The sequence below is a fragment of the Ornithorhynchus anatinus genome, chromosome 13 (assembly GCF_004115215.2).
Source record: "Ornithorhynchus anatinus isolate Pmale09 chromosome 13, mOrnAna1.pri.v4, whole genome shotgun sequence".
Taxonomy (NCBI): domain Eukaryota; kingdom Metazoa; phylum Chordata; class Mammalia; order Monotremata; family Ornithorhynchidae; genus Ornithorhynchus; species Ornithorhynchus anatinus.
The window spans coordinates 38,173,248-38,200,349 of record NC_041740.1 but is presented as its reverse complement, the minus strand read 5'-3'; the positions used below and the strand labels follow the sequence as shown (position 1 = coordinate 38,200,349).

The 27,102-nt window shown below is 47.5% G+C and overlaps 2 gene segments (V, D, J or C); both read right to left on the bottom strand.

Moving 5' to 3' along the window:
• The window catches only part of LOC100076420, a 301,688-nt gene that overhangs the window by 267,067 nt on the left and 7,519 nt on the right, over nt 1-27,102 (bottom strand). Inside the window, 1 exon segment of the C gene segment in view lies at nt 19,625-19,692. Coding sequence covers nt 19,625-19,692 — 68 coding nt within the window.
• Nucleotides 2,728-3,659, bottom strand: LOC114816000. The segment is given in 2 exon segments: nt 2,728-3,240; nt 3,438-3,659. Coding segments are annotated over 2 exon segments (357 nt in total).

Genomic DNA, 27,102 nt, shown 5'->3' with positions numbered 1-27,102 from the left:
TTCTCCAGTGCCTTCTCCATGCTGTGAGTCTCTTGAAGGCCAGGGACCAAGTTTGCATACCACCTGTGGATTCTTTCCCGGTATGTAGCATGGTGTTCCACAGATAGTAAATATTACTATGACTACTATTACCAAGTTAACCACTTCATTCCTCTATACAAAATGTAGTCTGTATCCTGACTCAGATATTGCCCACAGATAGACATATCCAGGCGCTGTGGAATTAGTGGAAGACTGGAGAATCACTTTCTGCAGGTCTGGAGAGCTAGGGGAAATTTGTGGGATCTGAGAGGGGAGGGAGGAATGTCTGAGGGGGAGGCAGTGGAGCTGTGCAGTGTGGCATATGTGGAGGAGGGATGGTGAGGTGAGGGACAGGTAGCTGCAGGGTGATGAGGAAGAGATAGGAGGGTAGAATCACACGGGGGAGGGTGAGTGGCCCCCTCCAACAGGGCTGGGGGATTCCCACCTCCTCGGAGACGTCCCCAGAGCAGAGGTGTGTCTGCAGTTGTGCGAGAGAAAAATCCACTTACAGTGATGCCCAGACTCGGCCTGGCTGCTAGGACTATCAAGGGTTTGTGTACAGTTCCCCCTACAGCCCCTGTCACTGTGTTACCCGCAGCACAGTAGTACACGGCTGAGTCTTCCAGGGTGACAGCATCTTTCTTCAGGTCGAAAGACTTGCTATCCTTATCATGTTTGGCATGAAAACCATCGCTGCTTTCCTTCTGCTCTTCCTCATTAGTGTCCTTCAGCAGGAGCCGAAGGTTTTTCTTGGGAAATCGAACATACCAAAAAGGGTAAGTTGTAAAAGTAGTGTCATAGGTGCATTTTAGAATGAGCGGTGCTCCTTTCTCGAGGGTCACTTGACCTTGGGTCTGAATCACCGAGTCTCCATCCGTTCTTCCTGAAACACAATGGATTAGGATGAGATGGACACGGACAGAAGAGGGACACGGTAAAGCAAAGGGAGAAAGACAGTCCTGGCTTGTCCTGGAAAAAAGGAGAGGTGTTTTGTTTTTTGTCTGCGACATTTACTCACCCAACAGTAACAAGATCAAAACTACTGAGGCAGGAGAGGAGATCATGGTCCGAAGTTCTCTCATCTCAATATGCACCCCGTTTGCTGATAAGCAAAGAGTAACTATGAAGTCATGGGGATTGAATTCAGACTGTGGTAGAAATAGCGTGTGACCGTGGGATTTGCCTTGGGGAGCAGCGCCCCCCTGGGGGCGACAGAGTGAAATGCCACGATGCTGTCGACCACCCACTAGATCGCAGAGAGCACGTAATAATAATAATAATAATGATAATAATGATGGTATTTAAGAGCTTACTCTGTGCCAAGCACTGTTCTCAGCGCTGGAGTAGATACAAGGCAATCAGGTTGTCCCATGTGGGGCTCACAGTCTTAATCCCCACTTTCCAGATGAGGGAACTGAGGCACAGAGAAGTTAAGTGACTTGCCCAATGTCTCACAACAGACAAGTGACGGAGCCGGGATTAGAACCCATGTCCTCTGACTCGCAAGCCCGGGCTCTTTCCACTAAGCCACGCTCATTCGGAACGGGTCCCTGCAGTTAGCTCCGAGGTCCTGGCATTTTTCCCTGATGCCTTGGATCCCTGGCACAGTGCCAACCACAGCAATGGGCCTTGATGGACTGGGTACCACGTCAATCAAACCCAGATGTCTTTGCAGTCCCAACACAGAGAACTCCAGTTACCTGAGTCGTGTCTTCTTCAGCCGACACAATTGCTATCCAGTGGGAATCATCGACGATCGATGAATCAATCAATCGCATTCATTGAGTGCTTACTGTGTGCAGAGCACTGTACTACAAGTGCTGCACTACTGTACCGGGCAGTATGATAGAAACAGTATAGCAGAGTTGGTAGACACAGTCCCTGTCCACAAAGAGCTTACAGTCTAGAGGTTACAATAGACTGAGGAGATGAATAAATATGAGAGCAGCCATGGACAATTGATTGAGGGATACAAACAGTAGGCAAAGAGGAGGTTTTAGTGGATATTATCCTGGAATTGCCACCTATCTCCATGCCCAAACCATCCACTTCCATCAATCATATTTATTGAGACCTTATTAAGTGCAGAACACTGTACTAAGTGCTTGGAAAAGTACACAATACAATGGAAATAGCAGACACCTTTCCTGTCTATACCAAGTTTACAGTCTATTATTTATGAATAACTAAGTAATCTATAATATATAATTTAAAGACATGTACATAAGTTCTGAGGGGTTGGGGGTAGGGTGTATATCAAATGGCCAAAGGTCACAGACCAAAGTGCATAGAGGATGCAGAAGGGAGAGCAAACCAGGGAAAAGAGGAAATTAGTTGATCTCTTTTCATTCTGTGAAATGAGAAGCAGCGTGGCTTAGCAGAAAGAGCACAGGCTTGGGAGTCAGAGGTCATGGGTTCTAATCCCGGCTCCACCACTTGTCAGCTGTGTGACCTTGGGCCAGTCACTTAACTTCTCTGTGCCTCAGTTCGCTCATCTGGAAAATGGGGATGAAGACTGTGAGCCCCATGTGGGACAACCTGATAAGCTTGTATCTACCCCAGCGCTTAGAACAGTGCTTGACACATAGTAAGCGCTTAACAAATACCATCCTCCTCCTCATCATTTTGGGGTTGTCCTGGGAATTCATTCAATCATATTTATTGAGTGCTTACTGTTTGCAGAGCACTGTACTAAGCTCTTGGAAAGTACAATTTGGCAACAAATCGAGACAATCCCTACCCAACAATGGGCTAACAATCTTGTTTCTAACTCTATGTGGGAGGGGAGAGGTGTTGGTTTCTGAGGGGTAAATGGAGCCATAGTTTTTGTGCCAACTGGCTGGTTGATCAAGAGATGGAGACGGTGAGTGTCCCCGAAGCCCAGCTGTAAGGTTTCTGCACAGGTGGCAGGGAGTCAGGAATCACTGTGCCTCATAGCACAGAAGTAGGTGGCTGAGTCTCTTAGCTGTGAGGCTCTGACAGTCAGCAAGCTGATTCCTTTCTCGGTATCGAGTGTGGCTCTGAATCTTCCTTCCTTTTTAACATCTTTGTTCATCATTAAGATAAAGAGGACAACGGGACCTTTCCCGGCATCCTGCCGGTACCACTGCAGGCCATTAAAATAACTGGTCGTGTAGCTGCAGTTCATGGTGCCGTTCTCTCCATCCTGGATGATCAGGGATGGAGGAGTCTGCTCCACCTTGTCCTCGCCACTCGCCCCTGTCAGAGAGACAATGGCAGACACAGAGGACGCTGGTCACCTTGGCATTTTCCAGAAATCCCATCTTCGACCCACAGCCCCCCGCCCCCAGGAAAGAGCCACTGAGCCTCCCTGAGCCATGTTCTCTCCCTCCCTCGCCCTCGTGGAGAATTTTCCTAAGGACTCTCTGATCCATCCCCATAAACCCCAAACTCACAGCCCAGTTGGAGCCCCAGAATCAGTAGCCAGGCTCCTGGGGGCTTCTCCATCCTCTATGGCCGAGGTCTCTGAGGATTCAGTTCTGAGCCCTGGGACCCTGACCAGGCTCCCCAGTCCAAGGACACGTTTCTGCTTCTCCTCTGGTCCCCAGACAAGCAGGGGTCTCCCAGCCTGGTTGCACAGCCAATCACAGACAAGTCTTATTATCCCAATCACAGCTCCAGAACACAGACTGCACCACAGTGTGAGCTGTTCATGGTTCAAAAGAGAAGAAAACACTGCCATCTTCTAGCCAAGACGATAATTGCGGTCCATCTATCAATTGTCGCTGCTGAAACTTTGAGGTGAATACTGTGCAATTGTTCAGTAGTCTACGTGTTTGGAAAATACCAATATAGAAACTGGATAGTACACCCGGAAGTACATAAATACTTTGATAATCACCCCCCTCCCTTAGCCCCAAAGTACTTAAGTCCATATCCCTATGCTCTGCCACTTCCCCTAACTGTAGTTTATATGTCAGTCTCCCCAACTAATCCCTTAGCTTTTGGGGGGCAGGGATGGTATATACTAACTCTACTGTATTGTACTCGCCCAAGTGCTTAGTACAATAATACAGAGTTGGTATGTACCATTTCTTCTCTCAACAAGCTTACAGTTTGGACGGGGAGACGGACATTAAAATAATGCTCAGTGCTTGGTATAGACAGTAAGTGCTCAGTAAATATCATTGATTGATTGACTGACCGGTCCTTATGACTGTTCCTATCCAACTCTAGCACCACTGATCATATGAGTTATGTTTTATACGATGTAATTATTCATGTAACATGGAGGGGATTGAAAGGTCAAGGGTGGACAAAGCTGGTGAGAGAGGCTGAGCTGTTCCCCAGGTACCCAGAGCCCATCTGGGGAGTGTCTTCCTAGAACAAAGCCAACGGTTTCCTCTCGCCACCAGCTGGGCGGCTTCCAGCACCCTTCTCCATTTCCCCTCCCCCTGTCTGGGTTTAGGAAATCTCCTCAAGCCTCCCTTACAGTGGGCAGGGCTCAGAACTCTGGGGTTTGTGTACTGCTCTTCTTGCAAGTTCTCTCATCGTGGTCCTCTCTAATAGCACAGAAATACACACCCGTGTCTCCCCGCTGTAAGGGTGTGATAGTGAGACTGATGGTCTTCTCTTCTTTGTTGAAGGTCACAGAGAATCTGTTAATTTTTGAATTCCGTTGCGTTGCAGAATTCTGATGAATAAGGTAAATCATTTCCCCCGAGGGTGGCTGTTTGTACCAGAACAAATAGTAATAGCTAGAGCTCGTTTGGTAGGTACAAAACAGGGTTAGAATGTCTCCCTCATTGCCAGATGCTGCTGTTTGAGCCTGAAAGATGCTCTGGGCCACGCTGGATCCTGCAGGAAAGAGAGAGAACATGATTGGTCCACCTCCATGGCTCAGGAGAGTGAGTCGTCAGGAGCATTCTGGTTCAGGGCACAAGGAATAACGAGGACAACCATCCACCTTCTGTCTTCTCACCATCTCACAGCCCTGGACACAACAATGTAAGCATGCCTAGATACACACACACACAGACACACACACAGAGCCATAAACGTCCCCCTTGGTCCCGCGGAGTGGGTCAGCCTTGTGGGGTCGGCATCCCTACCGAAGCAGACGGAGGCAGTGACTGCCCACAGCAGAATGGAGAGTGCCATGCTTGGAAGCGTTTCTCCCTGAGTAACGTCTCTCTGCTCTGACCTGAAACAAGGACTCAGCCTGTCCCTGACTCTGCAAGACCACACAGAGTCTCCGCTGCCTCGTGACCATCTCTGGGACAGGAAATAGGGTATCTAGGGGTGGGGGCGGGTTTGCCTTGATCCTGTCACACTCCTGCCTGGTCACCTGATGATCAGGGTGTAACCACTGGATGATCTTCTCGGGGGGACATCACACTAGGATGCAGAAGCATTTTCACAAGTCAACTTCGGCGTAGAAAGAGGAAGAGAAGGCAGCAGTAACTGTCAGTTAACACTGTCAGTGGCCACACCATTGTCCAAAGGGTCTTGACTACAGAAGATATATTTTCACCCATGCCAGAGTGGAATGAACAGTTTGCAAACAACTCACCCAGTGCGGGCCAGGGATAGAGATTCTTCTCTTGGGAGACGTCTCAATTGGATTGTGCCTGGAAAGATCCCATTATTCTCCACTCCAGCCCTGACCAGATCCTAGTCCAGGGACCCACTTTGACTGGAAGAGTTCCGGGGACTCCATCTTGGGATCTCGCTGACTTTCGGTAGGTGGAAAACTGCTCTCCTGACCCTGATATCCCTTGTACATATTCCCTTTGCCTCCTTAATAGTAACTATAATAATTATTGTGATTTTTGTTAAGCATCTTCTATGTACCAAGCACTGTTGTAGATAAAATATAAGCATATTAGTCCTTGACCCCAAAATGGGGTTCACAAAATAAAAAAGAAAGAGAACAGGTAACTTATCTACGTTTCCACAATTGAGAAAACTGAAGCACACCGAAGTTAAGTGACTATTTATTTTGTTAATGAATTGTACATCGCCTTAATTCTATTTAGTTGCCATTGTTTTTATGAGATGTTCTTCCCCTTGACGCTGTTTAGTGCCATTGTTCTTGTCTGTCCGTCTCCCCCGATTAGACTGTAAGCCCGTCAAACGGCAGGGACTGTCTCTATCTGTTGCCGACTTGTTCATCCCAAGCGCTTAGTACAGTGCTCTGCACATAGTAAGCGCTCAATAAATACTATTGAATGACTTAAGGTGACACAACAGGCAAGTTGCCAAGCCAGGACTAGAATGCAGTTCTCCTGCCTCCCAGACCTGTTTTTATTTTTCCATTAGGCCGTGCTGCTTCTCTTTTGTGTCATCTTCTCCTTCTTCCTCCGATTTGCGTATCATTGTAATGTCTGTTTTACCTGCTGGATTGAAACCTGCTTAAGGGCAGGGATTTTGTCTATTAAATATCTGAACTTTCCCCAAGTGCTTAATATTATGCACTGCTACACAAGAGGTCCTCAATAAATGAGATTAATTGATTGAAGTGACCAAAGAGGAGATATGAAATCAAGACAGTATTATAAGAATAAATTCAACTTTCCCAGTAGCAACTCCACATCCATCAGAGAGGCACTGTGGTCAAATGAACACAGCATGGGCCTGGAAATCTAAGGACCTGGGTTCTAATCCCAGCTCTAAACATGTGTCTGCTATGTGACCTTGGGCAAGTCACTTAACTTCTCTGTGTTTCAGTTAACTCAGCTGTAAAATGGGCATTAAATCCTCCTCCTTCCTACTTAGACTGTTAGCATCTTGCGGGACAGGGACTGTGCCCAACCTGATTAGTTTGTTGCTTAGAATAGTGCTCGGCACATAGTAAGTGCTTAACAGATACCATGATTATTATTATTACAGGGATTAAGGGGATTGTATTGCAGTTATGGGGTTATCATCACAGAAATGGCTCATTCATTTGCTCTGTTTTACCTTTTAGCTTCTTCCCCTCAAGGAGGTCCATCCCTATTGGCTCAGAACTTTTGTTTGGGCAACAGATTTCCAACAAAGAATGAAGAATCAAGGAGGCAGATGCATGATTTTCACATACAATTTCTTCCCATCTGTCTGTCAGGTCCAATAAAAGAATCAAGTCGCAGAAACGCAACACAAGAGGATCTTTATGGCAAAGTTAATACAGATCTGTGTGGGAGAGGTCAGACAGAGTCTGTCGCCCTAAAAGAGGGCTCAAACCTCAACACCGAAAGGTGGGGGGGGGGTAGAGGAAGGGTGTGGCTGAAGCATGGTTTAGGAAAACAAGGTAGATTAATGCAAAATGGAGACTGAAAACAAAATGGAGTGAGGCTGGTTAAGAGTTGGTTTCCACATGCCCTAGAATGATTCAGATGTTTTCCTTTTCATGTTTTTCCCTCTGACTTCCCTGCAGCAAGCAGGGCTGAGGACTCTGAGGTTTTTGTACACCTCCTCCTCCCCATCTCTCACTGTGGCCTTCACTGAGACCACAGAAATAAACTGCCGAATCCCCCAGCCGCAAGGCTGCAATGGTGAGGCTGATGGACTTTTCTCCGTCCTGGAAATTCACAGAAAACCTCTCATGTCTTGAATTTTCCATGGACCAAGAATACTGATGGATTAGGAATTTCATCTCCCCTGTGAGAAGCTGTCTGAACCAGAAAACATCAAAATGGCTAGCACTATTATCATAGGTGCAGGGCAGGGTTAGTGTCTGTCCCTCCTGTCCAATCACTGCAGTTTCATTCTGAGAGACGCTCAGGGCCTCACTGGATCCTGCAGGGAAAAACAGAGAATAGGATTAGTCCATCCCCAAGGCTCACAGGAGAGTATCAGGAACAGCTTACATCAAGGAACCAGAATAGACAGTAATTTAAAAATCCATCATCCCTCCCCTGACACCATCCCAAAGGCTTGGAAACACACACAAACACACACACACAGTCACCAGCTGCCCACAACCACCTCCCCTTTGGCCCTGAGTGGTGGGTCATTCCCCTGGGGGAGGGCATCCCTACCAAGGCAGAGGGAGGCAGTGACTGTCCACAGCAGGGTGAGGAGTGCCATGCTCGGAGCTTTTCCCCCTGAGAAATGTGCAGAATCCCCTGGGCCACTTTACCTACCCCTCGACAGGAAATGAGCCTTCTTGGTGAGGATGGATTTGACCTGATTCTGTCACTATCCTACCTGGTCATCTGATACTCATTATTTGACTACTGGACAATCCTCTGGGGGAACTTCCCACAAGGACATAAAAAAAAGGCTTTTTTCAAAAACTCTAATCTTAATAATAATAATAGTATTTGTTGAACACTTGCTATGTGCCAAGCACTGTTCTAAGTACTAGTGGAGGCAGGTAAGCAAACAGGTTGGACATAGTCCCTCTCCCACATGGGGCTGACACTCGAATCCCCATTTTACAGATGAAGTAACTGAGGCACAGAGAAATCAAGTACCTTGCCCAAGGTCACACGGCAAAAAAGTGGTGGACTCAGAATTAGAACTCATGACCTTCTGACTCCCAGGCCCATGCTCTATCCATTAGGCAATGCTGCTCCTTCTGAGTAGATGGGAAGAAGGTGAGAGGGTGCCTGGCACACCGTCAATGCCAACATCATTATACGTAAGGTCTCGGATGCAGAAAGAAAAGATTTTTCACCTGTGTTGGAGCAAAGCCAGAGTGGGATGAATTTTTTTAATGGTATTTACTAAGCACTTCCAAGGTTCCAAGGACTCTACTAAGTGCTAGGGTAGATGAAGACTCATCAGATTAGACACAATCCTACAAGGGGCTTACAGTCTTTATCGCCATTTTACAGATGAGGTAATTGAGGCATAAAGAAGTAATGTGACTTGCCCAAGGCCGCACAGCAGACAAGAGGTGGACCTGGGATTAGAATTCACAGTCTCTGATTCTCAGGGCTGTGCTCTCTCCACTAAGCCATACTGCTCTGCATACAAATCCTCCAGTCTGGGCAGACACAGATTCTCACTTGGGAGATGTCTCACTGGGGTTGGACCTGGGAAGATCCCATCTTGCTCCACGGCAGGGCTGACAAGTTCCTAGTTCATGGACCCTCAGGGACTAGGATAGTTCCAGGGACTCCCCCTGACTTGGGAAGACACTGGAGCAGGTCAAAGTCTGCTGGGATGCCCAGCTATGGGGCAGAAAGGAGTTTGGTGTGATTATCAGGCTCCACCTCTACCCTCCTCGGGCCAAACACATTATGGCATCAGTCTAGGGTCTTCAATCACGAGAGGCCCATCTAAAAGCCCCTTTGGCTAGTGGATCTCTCCATGTTGGCTGCTGATGGAGATGACACTGACCAGTCCCTAGTTCCTTATAGAGCAGCAGAGCTGAGGCCTAAGCACTGTACCCATGCCCTTAGGGAAAGTCCGACTCAGAGGCGGAACCAGATTCCAAATTGTGGGTTCTGTGTCTGCAGCTCCTGGTCATTGGTTAGCACCATCACACCCAAGGCTCATAACTCTTCTGAATTGATTCTCTGCCTCCCTCTGTAATTCCCCATTTTAGGGTCCCTTGTCTGATCCATTTTTGGAAATGAGCCTGGCAGGACTCCAGCTGCAGGTAGGGTTTCTGCACAGGTTGCAGGTGTCTGGGGATCACTGTGTCCCGACGGCACAGAAGTAGGTGGCCAAGTCTCCGAGCTGGGAGTCCCTGATGTGCAGGGAGTTAGCTGTGGCTGTGAATCTTCCTTTCTTCTTGGTCTCTAAAATGATCAAAAATAGGGAGACAAGACCTTGTCCGGGTTTTTGACTGAACCACTGCAGGGAATTAAAACCGACCACTGAGTAAGTGCAGTTCATGGTGGCGTCCTCTCCCTCCCAGATGCTGAGGAACGGAGGAGTCTGCTTCACCTCATTCTGGCCACAAGTCCCTGTCAGAGAGAAAACGGCAGACCCAGAGGATGCTCATCAGCTTGGAACTTTCCAGAAATCCCATCTTCTCCTCACTCCCACCTTCTCCTCACAGTTCCCTCGGGAAACTGGTGCTGAGCCACCCTGTGCCCTGCTCTCTCCCTCCCTCCGTGTCATGAGGAAAGACGCCCTGGGCTGCCCTTTCTGTCCCCATGAACCCCAAACTCACAGCCCAGCAGGAGCCCCAGGATTAGTAACGAGGCTCCCAGGAGCTTCTCCATCCTCCCTCCACGGCCGTGATCACTGAGGACTTAGTTCTGGGCCTTGGGATGCTGACCAGGCTCTGCTGCCCAAGGAGTCCTTTCCTTGGATGTTACTGCTCCTCCTTTTGCCCCTGGGGATATTCAGAGCATCCCAGGCCGGCTGCACAGACAATCAGCTCTGTGTCTGGCAGTTCATCCACCTGACAGGATGAGCCCCTCCCTTTCAGAGCTCAATTCTAGATTAAAACATAGAACCAGGTGGAGGGAGTTCTCACCATATGAGCACTGCTCTCTACTGGCCTGACCTAAAATCACCGAAAAATGTTTTCTGGGGATTGAATGACTACATTGGACTTTTCAGAAGCTTTCTTTCCCTTCCCAAAAGAGAAACCTGCAAATTCCTCTAGAAAAAAGCACAATCCCTGTCCTCAACAAACTCATAGTTTAGCACATTCTTTCATCTTGCTTGGAACACAATAATGAGACAAATCAATCTCTAGTAAAATTTGAAGCAGAGGTATGACGTTTCATACGTCAGTTTCACTGTCTGCTAAATGGGAACAAACCTTATTCCCTACCCCATTTATAAGGAAATTGTGAAGACAAATTACTCACTCCCCATGCATCCTTGCACTTGGATCCTTGCACCCTCAGCCTCACAGCACTTACGCTCCTATTCATAATTTATTGTAATATTTATATCCTCCTCTAGACTGTAAGCTCTTTGTGGTAAGCTCTACCAACTCTGTGATACGGTACTATCTCAAGCACTGAGTACAGTGTTTTGCACACGGTAGGGACTCAATAAATATGACTGATTGACTGATTAATTGGGGCCATCCCCAAAGCCACCCCATATTTATAGCTACAGAAAGCACTTATATACACATTGATATATCTACTCTATGATTCATTCACCTATCCATCTTTCCCTTGCCATCATATATTCCATTGTACTGCTGTTTATTCATTCAATTATAAATAATTTGTGGTTGTCTGTCTCTCTTGTTAGAATGTAAGATCCCTGAAGGCAGGGATAGTGTCTTTTTTATAAAATTGTACTTGTTAAGTGCCTACTATGTGCCATTGTGCCAGGCACTGTACTAAACCTGGGGTAGACACAAGATAAACAGGTTGCACTCAGTCTCCGCTCCACGTGGGGCACACAATAAAAGCTGGAAACCCATTTTTCAGATGAGGTAGCTGAGGCAAAGAGAAGTTAAGTGACTTGCCCACGGTCCAATAGACAGGTGGCAGGGCTGGGGTTAAAACCCAGATCTTCTGACCCCCAGGCCCATGATCAGTCCACTACTCTAAGCGCTACTTCCCTATTGTTGTCCTCTGTTTCGACTAGGACTCTTGCATGTGCCAGAGACCAGAACTGAATTTATTTCTGTGCAGATACCTCAAGGCTTAGAGCAAGGTTTTGCACACTGTAAACTCATAAAGCATGTTCATAGTAATAGTGATGATGATGATAACAATTACATTTTATCTCCAATGTTGCCTCTTGAGTGCACAATTCAATGCTTTGAACCCTGAACGTGGTTAATGAATAGCACCTTTAACAATAACAATAATAATAATAAACGTGATATTTCTCATGCACCTACTATGTACCAAGTGCCAGGGAAGATACCAGAAAATCAAATCGGACACAATCTTTGCCCTACACAGGGCTCATAGTGTAAGGGAAAGGGAGAATGGATATTTAATCCTCGTTTTACAGACGAGGAAGCTGAGACACAGAGGAGTTACTGGCCCAAAATCACATTACCAGGTAAGTGACAGAGCTGGGATTAGAATGCAGGTTTCCTGACTCCCAGTGGTATGCTATTTCCACTAGGGCGTTCGGAGAAAGGAGTTGAATTTCCTATCAGGAACAACTGATGCGCTCAATAAATATGATTGAATGAATGACTGTGCTGCAGAACTCAAAGGAATTTGCCAGCAGAAAAGTACAGACCCAGGAGTAAATTAACACCCACGGGTTAGGGGGGGCGATGGATAGAAGAATCAGGTGACTAGAAACTCTTTTCCCCAGGCACCTCTCACACACAAAAACATACCATAATTCTCCAAGCTAACAGGTTCGTGTCAATGGTCCAAACGTACAATTATCTAAAGGACTAGATCCAATTGGTTTGGATAATTATATGTATCTCAACAAATGCAGTAATGATGATGAGGATGAGGCTATATCAGACTTTGACATTCAATTGCTTCTATTTCATCACCATAGCCAACGCCGGCAGATTTAAGTGGTCCCTTTGGGTCATGCTCTGAAGGAAATAATAATTGCCAATTGGCGAGGTCCACTGGGTCCAAAAATCAAATTTCTCATTAAGAATAATTCCTCCATGCCTGAAGCCTTAACATTTTCAACAAACTTGGCACAGAACTGTCCTTTGGATTTTCCCCAACTCCTAATTCCAGCTACAAATCCAGAATGCTCTGAAGACTCCGAGTCAACAGAGCCTCTCCAGAGACGGCCCCAGAGCAGGTGTGTGTCTGTGGCTGTGGGAGAGAAGGAAACTCCACTTCCAGCTCTGCCCGGACTCCCCGTCACTGCGGGGTCTGTCAGAGGTTTGTGTGCAGCACCCCCTGCAGCCCCTATCACTGTGTCATTCAGAACACAGTAGTACATGGCCGAGTCTCCCAGGGTAACGCCCCGTTTGCTCAGGGGAAAGGACTTGTTAGAGTTTTGATGTTCTGCATTAAAACCTTTGTTGCCTTGCTTCTGCTTTTGCTCTGTTGAGTCCTTCAGGAGGAGCTGAGGGCCTTCCCTGGGATACTGCACGTACCAGAAGAGAGAAGGGTATCCAGTGGTTTCATAAGTACAGTCGAGAGCAAGGGTTGCCCCTTCCATGAGCGTCACATGACCTGGTGTCTGTTTCACTGACTCTCCATCTGTCCTCCCTGAAACACAATGTATTGGGTTAAAGTGGACACAAACAGAACAAAGATTGACAATAACCCAGAGGTGGTCGCAGGGAGGGTTTTGAGTCATATTTTACTCACCAAACAGGAACAAGATCACAATCACTGGGCCGGGAGTGAAGCCCATGGTAGGTCAAGCTCTTCTCTCCTAAGATCCTCACTGGTTGTTGTAAAAATCAGATGTGATGGGGAGGTAAATTTGGTGCAGGGAAGCCAGCCCCCTGTGCTTCTGTAAAGACAAGGGAGTTTACGTGTGGGAAACAGCACCTCCTTGTGAATTACTGAGTGAACTGGAGGGTGTGTTTCCTTCACCCAGATCCTGCTCCGTGTTCCCGTCCATGTGCTAATCTAATTATAAAACCGATATATTGTGGGTAGGGAGTGAGCTGAATCCTTCTCTAACTTCCAATGGATTTGCAAGAAATCTGCACATAGTAAGCGCTCAATAAATACTATTGAATGAAAGTGGAGGAGAGTGAACTGTGCTCAAGTACTACCTTGGGGGATATGCTGCTGCGTCAAGAGTGGTAAATTCTGAAAGTGTATGGTGAATCAGATTGGACCGTTGCCTTCTTGACTGTTCTCTGCATCAAAGAGAAACCCCTTACCACCACCTTTATGTCACTCAATCACCTTGTCCCTTCTACCTTACCTCGCTGCTTTCCTACTCAGTGTACCTCGATTTCATCTATCTCGAGACTGGTCTTTCGCCCTCTTCCTGCCTCTGGCCTGGAATCCCCTCGCTCTTCATGTCTGACGGGTGATCATTCTCGCTACCTTCCAAATCTTATTAAAAGCCAATCTCCTCCAAGAGATTTGCCCCCTTTATTCACCTTTCCCTTAGCCCCATAGCACTTATTTACATACATGTGATTCATTTATTTGTATTAATGTCTGTCTTCCTTCTAGACTTTAAACTTATTCATTCATTCAATCAATCATATTCATTGAGCACTTGCTGAGAACAGGCAACATGTCTACCAACTCTGTTATATTGTACTCTTCCAAGCACTTAGTAGAGTACTCTACACACAGTAAATGTTCAATAAAAATAATTAATAATTATATTATAATTATAACCTTTTGGGAACCTTCCCATTCCTGGTCACAAACTCCAGCATTGTGAAGAGATCAAAAAGTCAAGGGTAAATTCAATCTGCAATTGCAAGAAAGGAGAACATTGCTCTCTGGTGAGAGGGGAGGAGAGAGATACTGTCTGAGATGAAAGGCTGGGAATTCCTCCCCAGCAAACTGGTTCCTCAGACTGAGCCATATAGACTCCCAAATACCTCGTGTCCAGCTCAGATTTATATCATTTATTAATTTGCTTTTGTATGTGTACATATGTGTGTGTGTGTGTGCGCGCACACATATTTTTCTCTCTACCTCTATTAATCCATTCATTCAATCGTATTTATTGAGTGCTTACTGTGTGCGCAGCATTGTACTAAGCACTTGGAATGTTCAACTCGGCAACAGATAGAGACAATCCCTGGCCGAATCTTTATCTATATCGCAGTCTTTGGTTTCTGCCTCTCTGGGTCTTCAGATGTCTCTGAAGTATCCACCTGAATAATCACCTCAACACTTCTTTTCTGTCTGTCTGTGCTTCTCTGTCTCCCTAACTCCTTCTCCCTTTCTTTCTGTGTCTACGTCTGTAACTGTCTTGGTTTTTCTGTCACTGGGTCTCCCAGGCTTTGTCTTTCTGTGCCTGTGCTTCTCTAATTTTCTTTGTCTCCAGTTCTCTCTGATTTCTTTGACTCTTTTGGTATGTATCTTCTTGTCTCTGTCATGATGGCGCTGTCTCTCCACCTTTCCCTGACTTTCTCTCATTCCCTTTTTCTGGCCTATTGTTTCTCTGTCCATGTCTTTGGGTCCATCCGTCTTTGCCTTTTGGCGATTGGACATAGTCTGTGTCCCATATGGAATTCACAGTCTTAATTCCCATTTTACAGGTAAGGTAATCGAGCCACAGAGAATTTAAATGACTTGCCCAAGGTCACACAGCAGACATGTGGCAGAGTCAGGTCCCCTGACTCCCATACCCTTGCTGTTTCCATTAAGCCATGCTACTTCCACTAAAAGGAACCAACCACGTGCTGGGGTCTCTTTGACAATTATTCACATAGTCATGAACCATTTAACTGCCCTCACTTAGATTTCCCTCTATTAATAATATTGGTTTTTGTTAAGCGCTTACTATGTGCAGAGCACTGTTCTAAGCGCTGGGGTAGACACAGGAGAATCAGGTTGTCCCATATGGGGCTCACAGTCTTAATCCCCATTTTACAGATGAAGTAACTGAGGCCCAGGGATTCGAACTCATGACCTCTGACTTCAAAGCCCATGCTCTTTCCACTGAGCCACGCTGCTTCTCAGACTATCCTGGAGCACTCAGGCATGAATTTATCCAAACTCCTCTTAAACCTATTGAGGAAACTTGATTGAGAATGTGTGTTTGAAACTCCTGTGGGGGATGAGAGGAGCTTCAGAGTTTCTGCACAGGCTGCAGGTGTCGGGGGATCACTGTGTCTCCATGGCACAGAGGTAGGTGGTGGAGTCTCCGAGCTGGGCAGCTGTGATGCTCAGGAAGCTGTGCTTGTTACCTCTATTGAGTTGGGCTGTGAATCTTTCATTGAATTTTTGCTCCCCATCTGAATACAATAATATAAGGGAGATGGGGCCTTTCCCAGGGTCCTGCCGGTACCACTGTAGGCTATTAAAATTACTACTTGTGTAGTTGCAGTTCATGGTGACGTTCTCTCCCTCACGGATGCTCAGAGATGGAGGAGTCTGTTCCACCTTGTCCAGGCCGCTTACCCCTGTCAGATAGACAATGGCAGATACAGAGGATGCTCATCAGTTCAGTACTTTCCAAAAATCCCACCTTCTCCCCAGACACAGGCTACCCAGAAAACAGCCACTGATCTGCCCTGAGCCCTGTTCTCTCCCTCCCTCAGCCATTCATTCATTCAATCGTATTTGTTGAGCACTTAATGTACGCAAAGCACTGTACTAAGCGCTTGGGAGAGTACAATATAACAACAAACAGCCAATGGAGAATGTCCCTAAGAGCCTCCCATTAAGTTCCCATGAACCTCCAAACTCACAGCCCAGCTGGAGCCCCAGGATCAGTAACGAGGCTCCCCGAGTCTTCTTCATCCTCGCTCTGTGATAGAGGACAGTGAGGAGACTCAGTTCTGGGCCCTGGGTGCTGACCAGGCTCCCCTGCCCAAGGAGCCGTTTCCCTCTCCTGAATGCTTCTGCTTCTCCTTCTGGCCCCTGACTGGCAGCTCTGCTCTGCCTTCTCAACCCCCTCACACAGTCTGTCCCTCCTTCTCACAGAGAACATCCCCAACCAACCCCCCAACCACATTTACCTCAAATACTTCTGCCTATGGAAGCCCTGCCCCCTTCTGGGAAGATTTACTATTGTTGCGGGAGTCTTACTCTGTGTCTGTCACAAAGTTCATTCCAAATCCTTCTCGCTCCTCATTACAAAATCCCTGCAAAATACATGAGAAGCGGCATGGTCTAGTGGACATAGCATGGGTCTGGGAGTCAGAAAAAGCTGGGTTCTAATCCCGGCTCCTCCATTTGTTTGCTGCGTGACCTTGGGCAAATCACTTGACTTCTCGGCACCTCAGTTTCCTTATTCATCATAAAAGACTATGATCCCCACGTGGAACAAGGACTGTGTCCCCCCGATCATCATGTATCTATCTCAGTGCTTAGAACGGTGCCTGGCACACAATAAACACTTCACAAATACCACGATTATTTTCATTATTAGTAGTAGCAGTAGTAAAATTGTAGCAATATTATTAGTAGCACTTATTGAGGGCCACTTACTAAGCACATGGTAAGTATAGAATATAAAGTGCCCCATTTCCTGCCCTCAGAAGCTTATACTCCATCAGGGAGAGAAATATTGTGTTCTCCCCTTCCCTCCTCCAAGATCCAGCTTCTTCCTAATTGCAGCTGTTTTCTGCTGCTGCTTCTGCATTCCACTGGACTGGATATTTTCTCTTTCTCCTTGCTTTGTCCTCTCATTCTTTGACTCTCCTTCCTTCTTTCTTTTCTCTTTCATTTCCTCCTCCCTCCCTGGATACCTGCCCTTTCTTCACTGACCAATTATTCTAAACCCTAACCCCTTCCCAGGACTCTTTGGAAAGGTTCTTTCCCATGCCAGGAACTCTACTGCTTAAATCATGAGAAAGATGCCAGGGGTTTGGGGGAGGGGGCATTTAGTGGGAGTGCATATGTGTTTGACACGGGCAATTAAAGATGGAAGTGAGCTTTGCGGCCAAGCCTTGTGGCTCTTCTGAGTATCCTCCAACATTTCCGTTGTTTTCTCTGTTATTCCCCCATCTCTTCAGGTGGGGGTTTTTGTACAGGCTATCTGTGGGGCTCTACCACTGTGCTGGTCTTAGAGCGCAGTGATACACAGCAGTGTCTCCCAGGATCAGCTCTCTGATGATTAAAGTTGTGGAGGTTGATGTAGTCTCTGAAGAAAATCTCTTTGAGGCAAAACCAGCAGTATCACTTCCCGAATACCCTTTTGCTCCTCTGTAGAGAATGTACTCCGGAGCCTGACTCAAGTGCTGTCGGTACCAATAGACAACAATATATCCCGTGGTCGTGGTGTTGAAGGAACAGTTAAGATTCACCGTTCCTCCTTCCACCTCAGATACCTGTGATTCTGCAGGTCCTATCCAGTCTCCCAGCATGACCCCTGAAACACCAAACACAGGACAGAACATCAGCTCTTGAGTTGTTCCCAGTACTCCCATGGGGGTGACTTGGGGCACAGGACAGGACACCAACGTTTACCTGGAAGAGTCAGAGTCAGAGTGGCAATAAAAAACGAGATTTCCCTCATGTCTGCTGAAGCCCCCAAATCAGAGTGTGGGCCTGGACTTTGCAGTGATGGTAGCCAGATGAACAAGCCCAACAAGGACCCACTCTCCAACCCACGGGAAGGAAATGGGAGGAGTTTCCTTCAGACACACCTCCCCTCCCCAACCCTTCATGATCCAAGAGACAGCTCATGTGGTGGGTTGAGGAGGAGGTCTGTGTTCTGAATGGAATTCCCCAAGGCTCGGGAGTCAATTTCAATTCTCTGACAAGTCTTTCGTGCCAGTAGCTCTGAGAGCCAAATCTCAGGCCTGAACCTCAAAAGGGATGAGATGGTAGGGCTTCCCTCACAATCCCCAGCACTGCCCAACTGGCTCCATCCTGCCTTGGAGTAAACCACACCTGGATCCTTTGAGAAACATGTGGAATCTCCCCAGATCCCTTGGAAAGAAGACTTATAGCCACTAGCCTGCTTTTCAAAATGTGGCTACAGGGAGGCAGTGCTGACTAGGAATTTCACTCATTCAATCAATCATATTTATTGATCACTTACTGTGTGTGGAAAAGTGTATTAAATGCTTGGGAAAGTACAATATAACAGAGTTGGTAGACAGGTTCCTCACCAAGACAAATGAGTTTTGCACTTGCTGGGTTTCCCCTGATTTTGGCATTGGCCTAACCCTGTTTCTCCACACCACTGTGAAGATGAGGTAAGTATCAGAGTGCTTAAGGGATAAACAGTGAAATGCATAAGCAACCAGAGGGGAGAGAGGATATATGACAGAAGGGTTTTGCCTCAGAATGCCTCGGCGTGGCTTGGGTCGGTGACTGAGAGAAGCTGTGAAGATTTACTTATTCTCATCCCCTTGGATTTCAGATTTGCACCCTATGCTGCCTGGGGACAAATCCTTGCCCCATATCCATATCTGGGGCTCCCTGCATCTGTGGCTCCCATGGCTCCAGCTATCTATTAACACACAGGAGCTCACAACTGCTCCAAGAGGAGAAACCACTGAAAAAGGGGTACCAATCAAGAATAGACAGTCAAGAATGTGTATCTGGTTTGGGAATGAACGTCTCTGTCCCTGCACAAGATGCTTCCAGCCTAATGTAGTATCAGTATCTCTGGAAAGCTGGGATTGAATGGGAAAAGGAATCAAAATAGAACTCTGAACTTAGGTTCTTCCCAGATTGTCGTTTGTCTCTGGACTCGGGACAATAGGGGAGCAGGTTAAGGATGCAATCCTTTGTCCGGATTCTTTCAGAGGTTCAATGTGGGCCAATCAGATCATTCAGCCTGCGTCCATGGAAGCATCTGAAGGACACAATATGAATCTTACACATGACCACAGTAGTGCAACTACTGAAGCCCTCTTCTGGTACTAGCAATTCATCAACCAGGCCCTGGAACTCTTGCTGAGTGACTTCCCCTCTGCCATCAGTGACAAGGCGAGATGCTGCTGGGAGTCTTGCTGGCTCTGGGAGGATTCTAGAATCCTCAGATCTGAAGATATCTCTGTAGCCATCAGAATCCAAAGAACTGAAGGGTGCCCTTAGGTCTCCCCGGCCTGGCTGCTTCTTTCTCATCCTGATGCCCGTGTCCAGTGATGCCTCTACCCTGTGCTGGGCTGCCTTCTGCTGTTAGTTCTCTCTGGTGAGATACTGTATGGGGACCCCGTGTGGTGGTGACACTGTGTCACTCAGAGCACAGTAGTACACAGCTAAATCTGTCACCTGGATGTTGTGCAGTGTCAGGATATTGGATTTTCTGCCTTTCAGGATGGTTAACATGGCCTTGCCATTAGTGGCGTTAGAGTAGCCACTCACCACAAGTTTCAGTCCCTGGTTGAAGAATTGCTGGTACCAGAAGATGGTTTCAGTAGTTGCATCACTGTGATTACATATGATATTCACATTTTGTCCTTCAAATGCTTCCACGGACGGGAGTTGGATGACCTGATTGGCCCACACTGGATCTGTGAGAAAAGCGGGACAAAAGATTGAATCCTGAGCCTGTGATCCCCATGCTGAACCTGAGCGGGATGGATTTCCCACTCTCGCTCCATCATCCCACCCTCAGCCTCAGCTCCCGACCCCAGTGAGAATCAGGAGACGAACCCTCTGAGAGAGGGTACCCGTGGGGCAGGTCGGCACAAACAGGCAGGGGAGCTGATAAGCATTTCCTTATTTCCTCTCAGAAACTGGCTACAAAGTGGAGATGCTGCTTCACCTTGGGGACGACCCAGGGGCTTGTCAAGGATTCAGTGAGAGGATGCAGTGAGGGAGTCCCATGTTCTGAGAGGAAAATGACCCATCACAGAGCCCTCAGTGACAGGGAAGGAGCAGATATTCCACACCCTCCTGGTCTCCTCTGTCACCCCACCCTCTGTTTCTTGCTACGAGGGGGGATCCAGCACTTACTGAGCAGCAGCAGCAGGTATGTCACTGTGGTCAATTTGGCCATGTCAGGCTGATCCCTGGTGGGAGCAGGAGAGGTGTCTGACTCCCTGAGGAAAGAGCAGGGCAAAGTATGACATTAAGCTGCCACAAAGCGACAGGTCTCTCTGCGCTGAGAGGGATCAGCCAATCATAGGGCAGAGGGCTTGGGGACGCTCCTCCTCATTATGGACTCTCAGTGCTAAACCCAGGGGCAGTTGTTTAGCAGAGACACGGTCGGCCACGGGGAGGCAGCACTGCCACGAGGCAGCATAAAGGGCCTCTTGTCACATGTAGCATGTGTGGGACCCCTGCAGATAGGAGAGCGCTGGGGTTTTCTTTTCTTGTTGCCTATTAGCAGAAAGTCCCTGGGACCGGCAGAAGCAGAGACAGTGGTTAGCTCAACCCTTTCCAGAAATTCCACCTTCTCCCCACAGATCTCCCACCAGGAAAAAGACGCTGAGCAACTCTGATCCTTGCTCTCTCCCTCCCTCGGCTTGATAGGGAATACCTACTGGGCCTCCCCATTCTGTCCTCACAAACCCCCGAACTTGTAGCCCAGCTAGAGCCCGAGGATCAGTAACGAGGCTCCCGGGGGGTTCTCCATCCTCCCTCCACGGGTTGGGTCACTGAGGACTCAGTTCTGGGCCCTGGGATGCTGATTAAGCTCCCGGGCCCAAGGAATCATTTCCCTCTCCAGAGCCTTCCTGTTTCCCCTTCTGTCCCGGAACAAGCAGGATTTTTTTTTTCCATCTCACCGCTCAGCCAATCAACTTTGGGTCTGCTACCTCAGCCCTCTATACAGTTTCTGGAGGAATTAGGTCATTGGTGGGAGAGGGCTAAGTATCTCATCTTGTGCTCTCCATCACGAGCTCAATTCTGGTCCTTCCTCCTCCTTTTATGGCCTAAATCAGGGAAATTCAATTCTTCCATATTATGTTTCTGCCAGGCACCGGGGCTTTCTGGGAAACTTTTCCACATCTGATCCCAGATCCTAGTAATTTAAAGAGGCCAGAGGGCTCAGTATATCAATCAATCATCTTTTTTGAGCACTTATGGTATGCAGAGCTTTGAAGAGTCCAGTATAACAGTGTCATAAATAGGCTCCCTGCCCAAGAAAAAACGTACAATCCACAGGACTGTAAATGTTTGTAGTAAAATGCCTGTTAGAGTCTGTATCTGCATGAAAGAACAGTGATCTCTGTGGGTGAAGGGTAGGAAGAGCCACTGATTGAGATCAAATGACATGGCTGCTGGAGGGGGAGCCAATCACATTAACCACCCAAAATTCCTTTCTTCCAGCCAGTGGTTCATCCCACATCCTATTGACAGTTAGGTTAGCTTTCAGACTCTTCTCAGCAACTATTTCTCTTATTTTTTTCCTGTTATTCTCCTGTCTCCCCAGTTGGGGGTTTTTTGTACAGCCTTCCACTGGGACCCTGCCACCGTGCCTAATAGAGCACAGTAATACACAGCAGTGTCTTCCAGGACCAGGTCTCGGATGGACAAAGTCGTGGAGGTTGATGTAGTCTCTGAAGAAAATCTTTTTATGGCAAAACCAGCATTATTCCTTCCCGAGAACCCTTTTGCTCCTCTGTAGAGAATATACTCTGGACCTTGGCTCAGATGCTGGCGGTACCAGTAGAGGGTGATACCACTCGATATTGTGGTGCTATAGATGCATTTGAGGGTCACCGTTCCCCCTTCCACCTGGGACACCTCTGATTCTGTGGGTCTGATCCAGTCTCCCAGCACAGCCCCTGAAACACCAAACACAGGACAGACGTCACCTCTTCAGTTCCCCGCAGTATCCTATGGGAGAGGCCTGGGACACAGGACAGGACACCAACGTTTACCTGAAAAAGTCAGGGTAAGAACAGCAATAAAAAGCTGCATTCCCTTCATGTCTGCTGAAGCCCCAAAGTCAGAGTGTGAGTCTGGATTTTGCGGTGATGATGGCCAAGTCGAACAATCCCTACAAGTACCCAATCTCTGACCTGCCTGGAGGAAATGGGAGGAGTTACCCTCAGACACACCTCCTTACCCCAGTGCTTCATGACCCAGGACACAGCTCGTGTGGAGGGCTGGGGAGGTGGTCTATATTCTGAGTGGAATGCCCCAAGGCTTCAAGGTCAAGCTTCCAGTTCTCTGAAGAGTCTTTCCTTCCAGGACGCAGGACCCTCTGAGAGTCGAATCTCAGACCTGAACCTCTTGGCTCTTGTGCCGCTTGAGGAGGTTGGGCTTTCTGTCTGGGTTTGAGGATCTCCCCCACCTTTCCCAGTTGCAGGTGGGGCTCAGAACTCTGAGGTTTGTGTATGGCTTCTCCTGCCAGTCCCATCACTGTGGGCCTCGCTTAGAGCACAGAAATACACTGCCGAATCTCCCAGCTGTAAGGTTGCGATGGTGAGAAGGATCAAATTTTCTGTTTTTTTGAAAGTCAAAGATAATCTGGTGGCTTTTTTCCCTTCAGACCAAGAATCTTGTCGAATCAGGTAAATCAGCTCTCCTGTGGGAAGCTGTTTGTACCAGAATAAATAGTAAGCACTCTCACTTGTACTGTAGTTACAGGTTAGATTTAGAGTGTCCCCTTCCTGTCTGGATGCTTCAGCTTCAGCCTGAGATACGCTCTGGGCCCTGTTGGATCCTGCAGGAAAAAAAGAGAATAAGATTGGTCCATCCCTATGGCTCACAGGGGAATCATCAGGAACAGTCTATATCAGGGAAAAGGGAGGAAACAGAACAGACAATAATCTAAGAACTCATCATCCCTCCCCTGACACCACCCCAAAGGCTTGTACACACACACACACACACACACACACACACACAGCAGTTGTCCACACCACCCTCTCCTTTGCCTTGAGGGGTAGGTCAATCATGAGGGGAAGGGCACCCCTACCAAGGCAGACGGAAGCAGTTACTGCCCACAGCAGGGTGGGGAGCGCCATGTTAGGAGCTTTTCCCTCTGAAAAATGACTCAACTTGGCTCTGTCTTGAAATCAGGACTCCCTGGCTCTGCAATCTCATGTGACTTACCCTGGGACAGGAAATGGGGCTTGAGGGGGTTGGGGAGGATTTACCCTGATCCTGTTCCACTGCTAGTTGCAAGTTGTCACTAGGTTGCCAAATACTGCCTTTAATGAGAACTATGACTTTGTCATCTCCCTCAGAAAGTGGATATCAGTAGGCCAGTGTCAGCCTGAAGATATTCAAATGTGATGGGCAATATTCGGGGATAGGTGCCATGTAGGAACTTACAGGATTGACAATAGAGAGAACAGATCCCCAAGATTTAATGTCACTGAGCTAAGTTAAGCAGGATTTCAGAGGGGAATCGCAGTATTTCCAATGACCTAGGGAGGTAGGGGAAATTGAGAATTAAAATTCAGGAAAGGCAAAATTAAGAAAATAGACCTAAAGAGAATCAGAGAATATAAAATGGGAAAGGCTGCATGTGATGAGAATGGAGCTGGAATTACAAACAAGACTCAAGACTAGGTGCCCAATGGGAGGAAACAGACTAGAAAACTGGGGTGATATTCTTGTTGCCTCAGAACTAGTCAGATCTGTAGAATCTACAACCACGAGCAACTTCAATCCTATGTCTGACCATTGGTCCACTCAGCCCTGTAATCACTCTCCAGGAGGAGCAGCAGGGTGCTTGGGGAATTGTAATCTTCCCTCCCTTCATCTTTCCTAATTGTTTGGAATGGAACGGATCACCAATCAGGTGTGATATAGTCTTTGACCTCTCCCAGATCAATCGTGATATTTATTGAGCATCACTGGTGAGCTCTCTGCTAAGTGCCTTGGAAAATTCAACAAAAAGAAGATATATGTGCTCTGTCCTTTCGGAGATTACTGATAGTGGAAAGGAGACAAATATTACATACAAATAGGTGAAGTAGTTGGAGTAGTTGGAAGGATGACATGACTCAATAATCAATTTAATAAATATGCACATTAATATATAAATAGAAAGATCATTTAAATAGCCTTATATACACGAATGTCAAGTAAGGGCATAAAATGTATTGTTGCTCAGGGAGAGAGCAGAGGCTAAAAGGAGTCAGACAACTTCTCTGATATGAGTGACACTTTCCTATCACTTGGGGGAATCAATCAATTAATCCAGGGTATTCATTGAGCCCCTACTATGTGCAGAGCACTATACTGTTGGGGATAGTACAGGCAACAGAGTTGGAAGGCATGTTCCCTGCACACAAGAGATGTGGAGACAAACATTACTAGAAATGAATAAATTACGAATCTGTGCCTAAGTGCAGTGGGGCTGAGGGTGTGGGGGTGATCATCAAGTGCTTAAGAGGTACAGATCCAAGTACATAGATGACACAGAAGGGAGAGATAATAGGTGGGAAGGGGTTCAAATGGGGAAAGATCACTGTGAGAAGGGGGTGCTCTGGCGGGGCTCCCGTCTCTGGACAGATACTGTCCCCGAACATGTTGTCTTGTTTTCTGGGAGTGGGGTTGGGTTAAGCGTGAGAGTGAGTTCTGGCTGGTGAGGATTTCTGAAGATCCATGAATTGCTGGTGCCTCCCTGCTCTCTGCTGGACAAATTTCTGAACTATAAGGAACTGCATGGCCTGGTTGGGTTGCATTTTATCAACAGGAGGGTACGTGCCTCAGTAACCCCTGTAAGAGGGAAAAGAGAGATTCGGGCTCTCAGGAAAGACATATGAGAGGCCATGAGGAGCTGGTCACTCTCATCTCCTTGGACTTCAGACCTGTCCCACAATGACCAAATTCCCTTCTTCTATGTACTCTGTATCTGGCTCCCTGCATCCAGGGATCAAAAGCGGTATTCCAAAAGAAGGGCCCAGGAGAAGACATTGCTGCTGATAAAGACCAAAGGTGGAGAGAATGTGGACTGAGAATCTGAACCAGGAATGAAATCCCAGAGGGTTTCAACTTCGGAGTCTTTGCAGGAAGGGAAGATCCCAGAGCACAGTGAACCAATTCACTGATTGAATGTGAATCCAATTCTCGGATTGAATGTGGAAGTGAGTCAGGAGAGAACTCTCATCTCAGGCTCTTCCCATGCAGGGGTTTCTTCCCAAACAAAGGGCTATAGGAGAGCAGAGAGTGCAGAGACACTGATGAGTGTTTTGTTGATACTGCTAAAATTCAGAGACCCTTAGAACCTAAGATATCTGGGCAGCCTTCAGAATCCAAAGAACTAGAGGACAAACCTGGATCTTCCTGGCATATAATAATAATAATGTTGTAATTGTTAATCGCTTACCATGTGCCGAGCACTGTTCTAAGCACTGGGATAAATACAGGGTAATCAGATTGTCCCACATGAGGCTCACAGCCTTAATCTCCATGTTACAGATGAGGTAACTGAGACTCCAAGAAGTGAAGTGACTTGCCCAGAGTCACACAGCTGACAGGCAGGGGAGCCAGGATTAGAACCCACGGCCTCTGACTCCTAAACTCGTACTCTTTCCACTGGTATATCTGTAGTCACTTGTTCTCTGGTTGCTCTCTTCTCATTCTGATGTTGCTGCCCAATTATTCCTCTACCTTGTATCGTGCTGCCCTCTGTTGAGAGTCCCCACCGGTGAGATATTGCACAGGGACCTTCTGTGAGAATAGCACTGTGTCGCTCAGAGCACAGTAGTATACAGCCGAATCTGTCCACCGCACACTGTGCAGTGTCAGGATGTTGGACTTTTTGTCATCCTGGACGGTTAACGTGGCCCTGGCACTCTGGATAGTGGTGTAGCCGCTCAGCACGAGTTCCAGTGCCTGGTTGAGGATTTGCTGATACCAGAAGATGTATGGTGAACTCAAAGTGCCATGGTCACAGGTGAGATTCACATCGTGTCCTTCAAATGCTTCCATGGATGAGAGCTTGGTGTCCTGATAAGCCCACACTGGACCTGTGAGAGAATCAGGACAAAGGATTAAATCCCGATCCTGCAATTCCCATGCCGAACCTGAGTTGGATGGATTTCCCACTCTTCCGCTCCAACACTCCAGCCTCAGCTCCCAAAACGAGAGATAATAAGGAGACGAATGCCTGGGAGAGGGCATCTTTGGCGGGGGTGGGGGAGGCCCGCACAAATCAATTAGTCCGTGGTATTTAATTGAGTGCTTACTATTATGCACAACATTGTATTAAGCGCTTGGGAGAGTACGATTCGAGAGAATTAGCAGACACGTGCCCTGACCATGACGGGTTTAGAGTCTAGAGGAGCGTTTACTGTCAAGAAGGGCTGATGGAAGCTTCCCAGTCCCCCCACTCTCCAAGAACCTGGCTACAAAGTGGAGATGCCTGTCCAGGTTGAAGGCTGCTTAGAGGTCTGTCAAGAATTCAGTGAGAGGAGGCAATGAGGGAGCCCTGTGATCTGAGGGGAAAATGACCCCATTCCAGATCCCTCTCCCAATAAAAGGTCCTCAGTGTCAGGGAAGGAGCAGACATTCCACACTGTCCTAGTCTCCTCTGTCCCTGTCTCTGTTTCTTGCAACGAGGGAAGACCCAGAACTTACTCAGCAGCAGCAGGAACGTTGTGGTGGCCCCAGTGGCCATGCCAGGCTGATCCAGGGTGGGAATGGGAGAGGTGTCTGTCTCCTTGGGGTAAGAGCAGGGCAGTGTGTGACAGTTAATTGCCACAGAGCTACATTGCGCCTGGTCTCCCTGCACTGAAGGGGATCAACCAATCAGAGGGCAGAGGGCTTGGAGACAAGCCTCCTTATTATGGAACCTCAGTGCTAA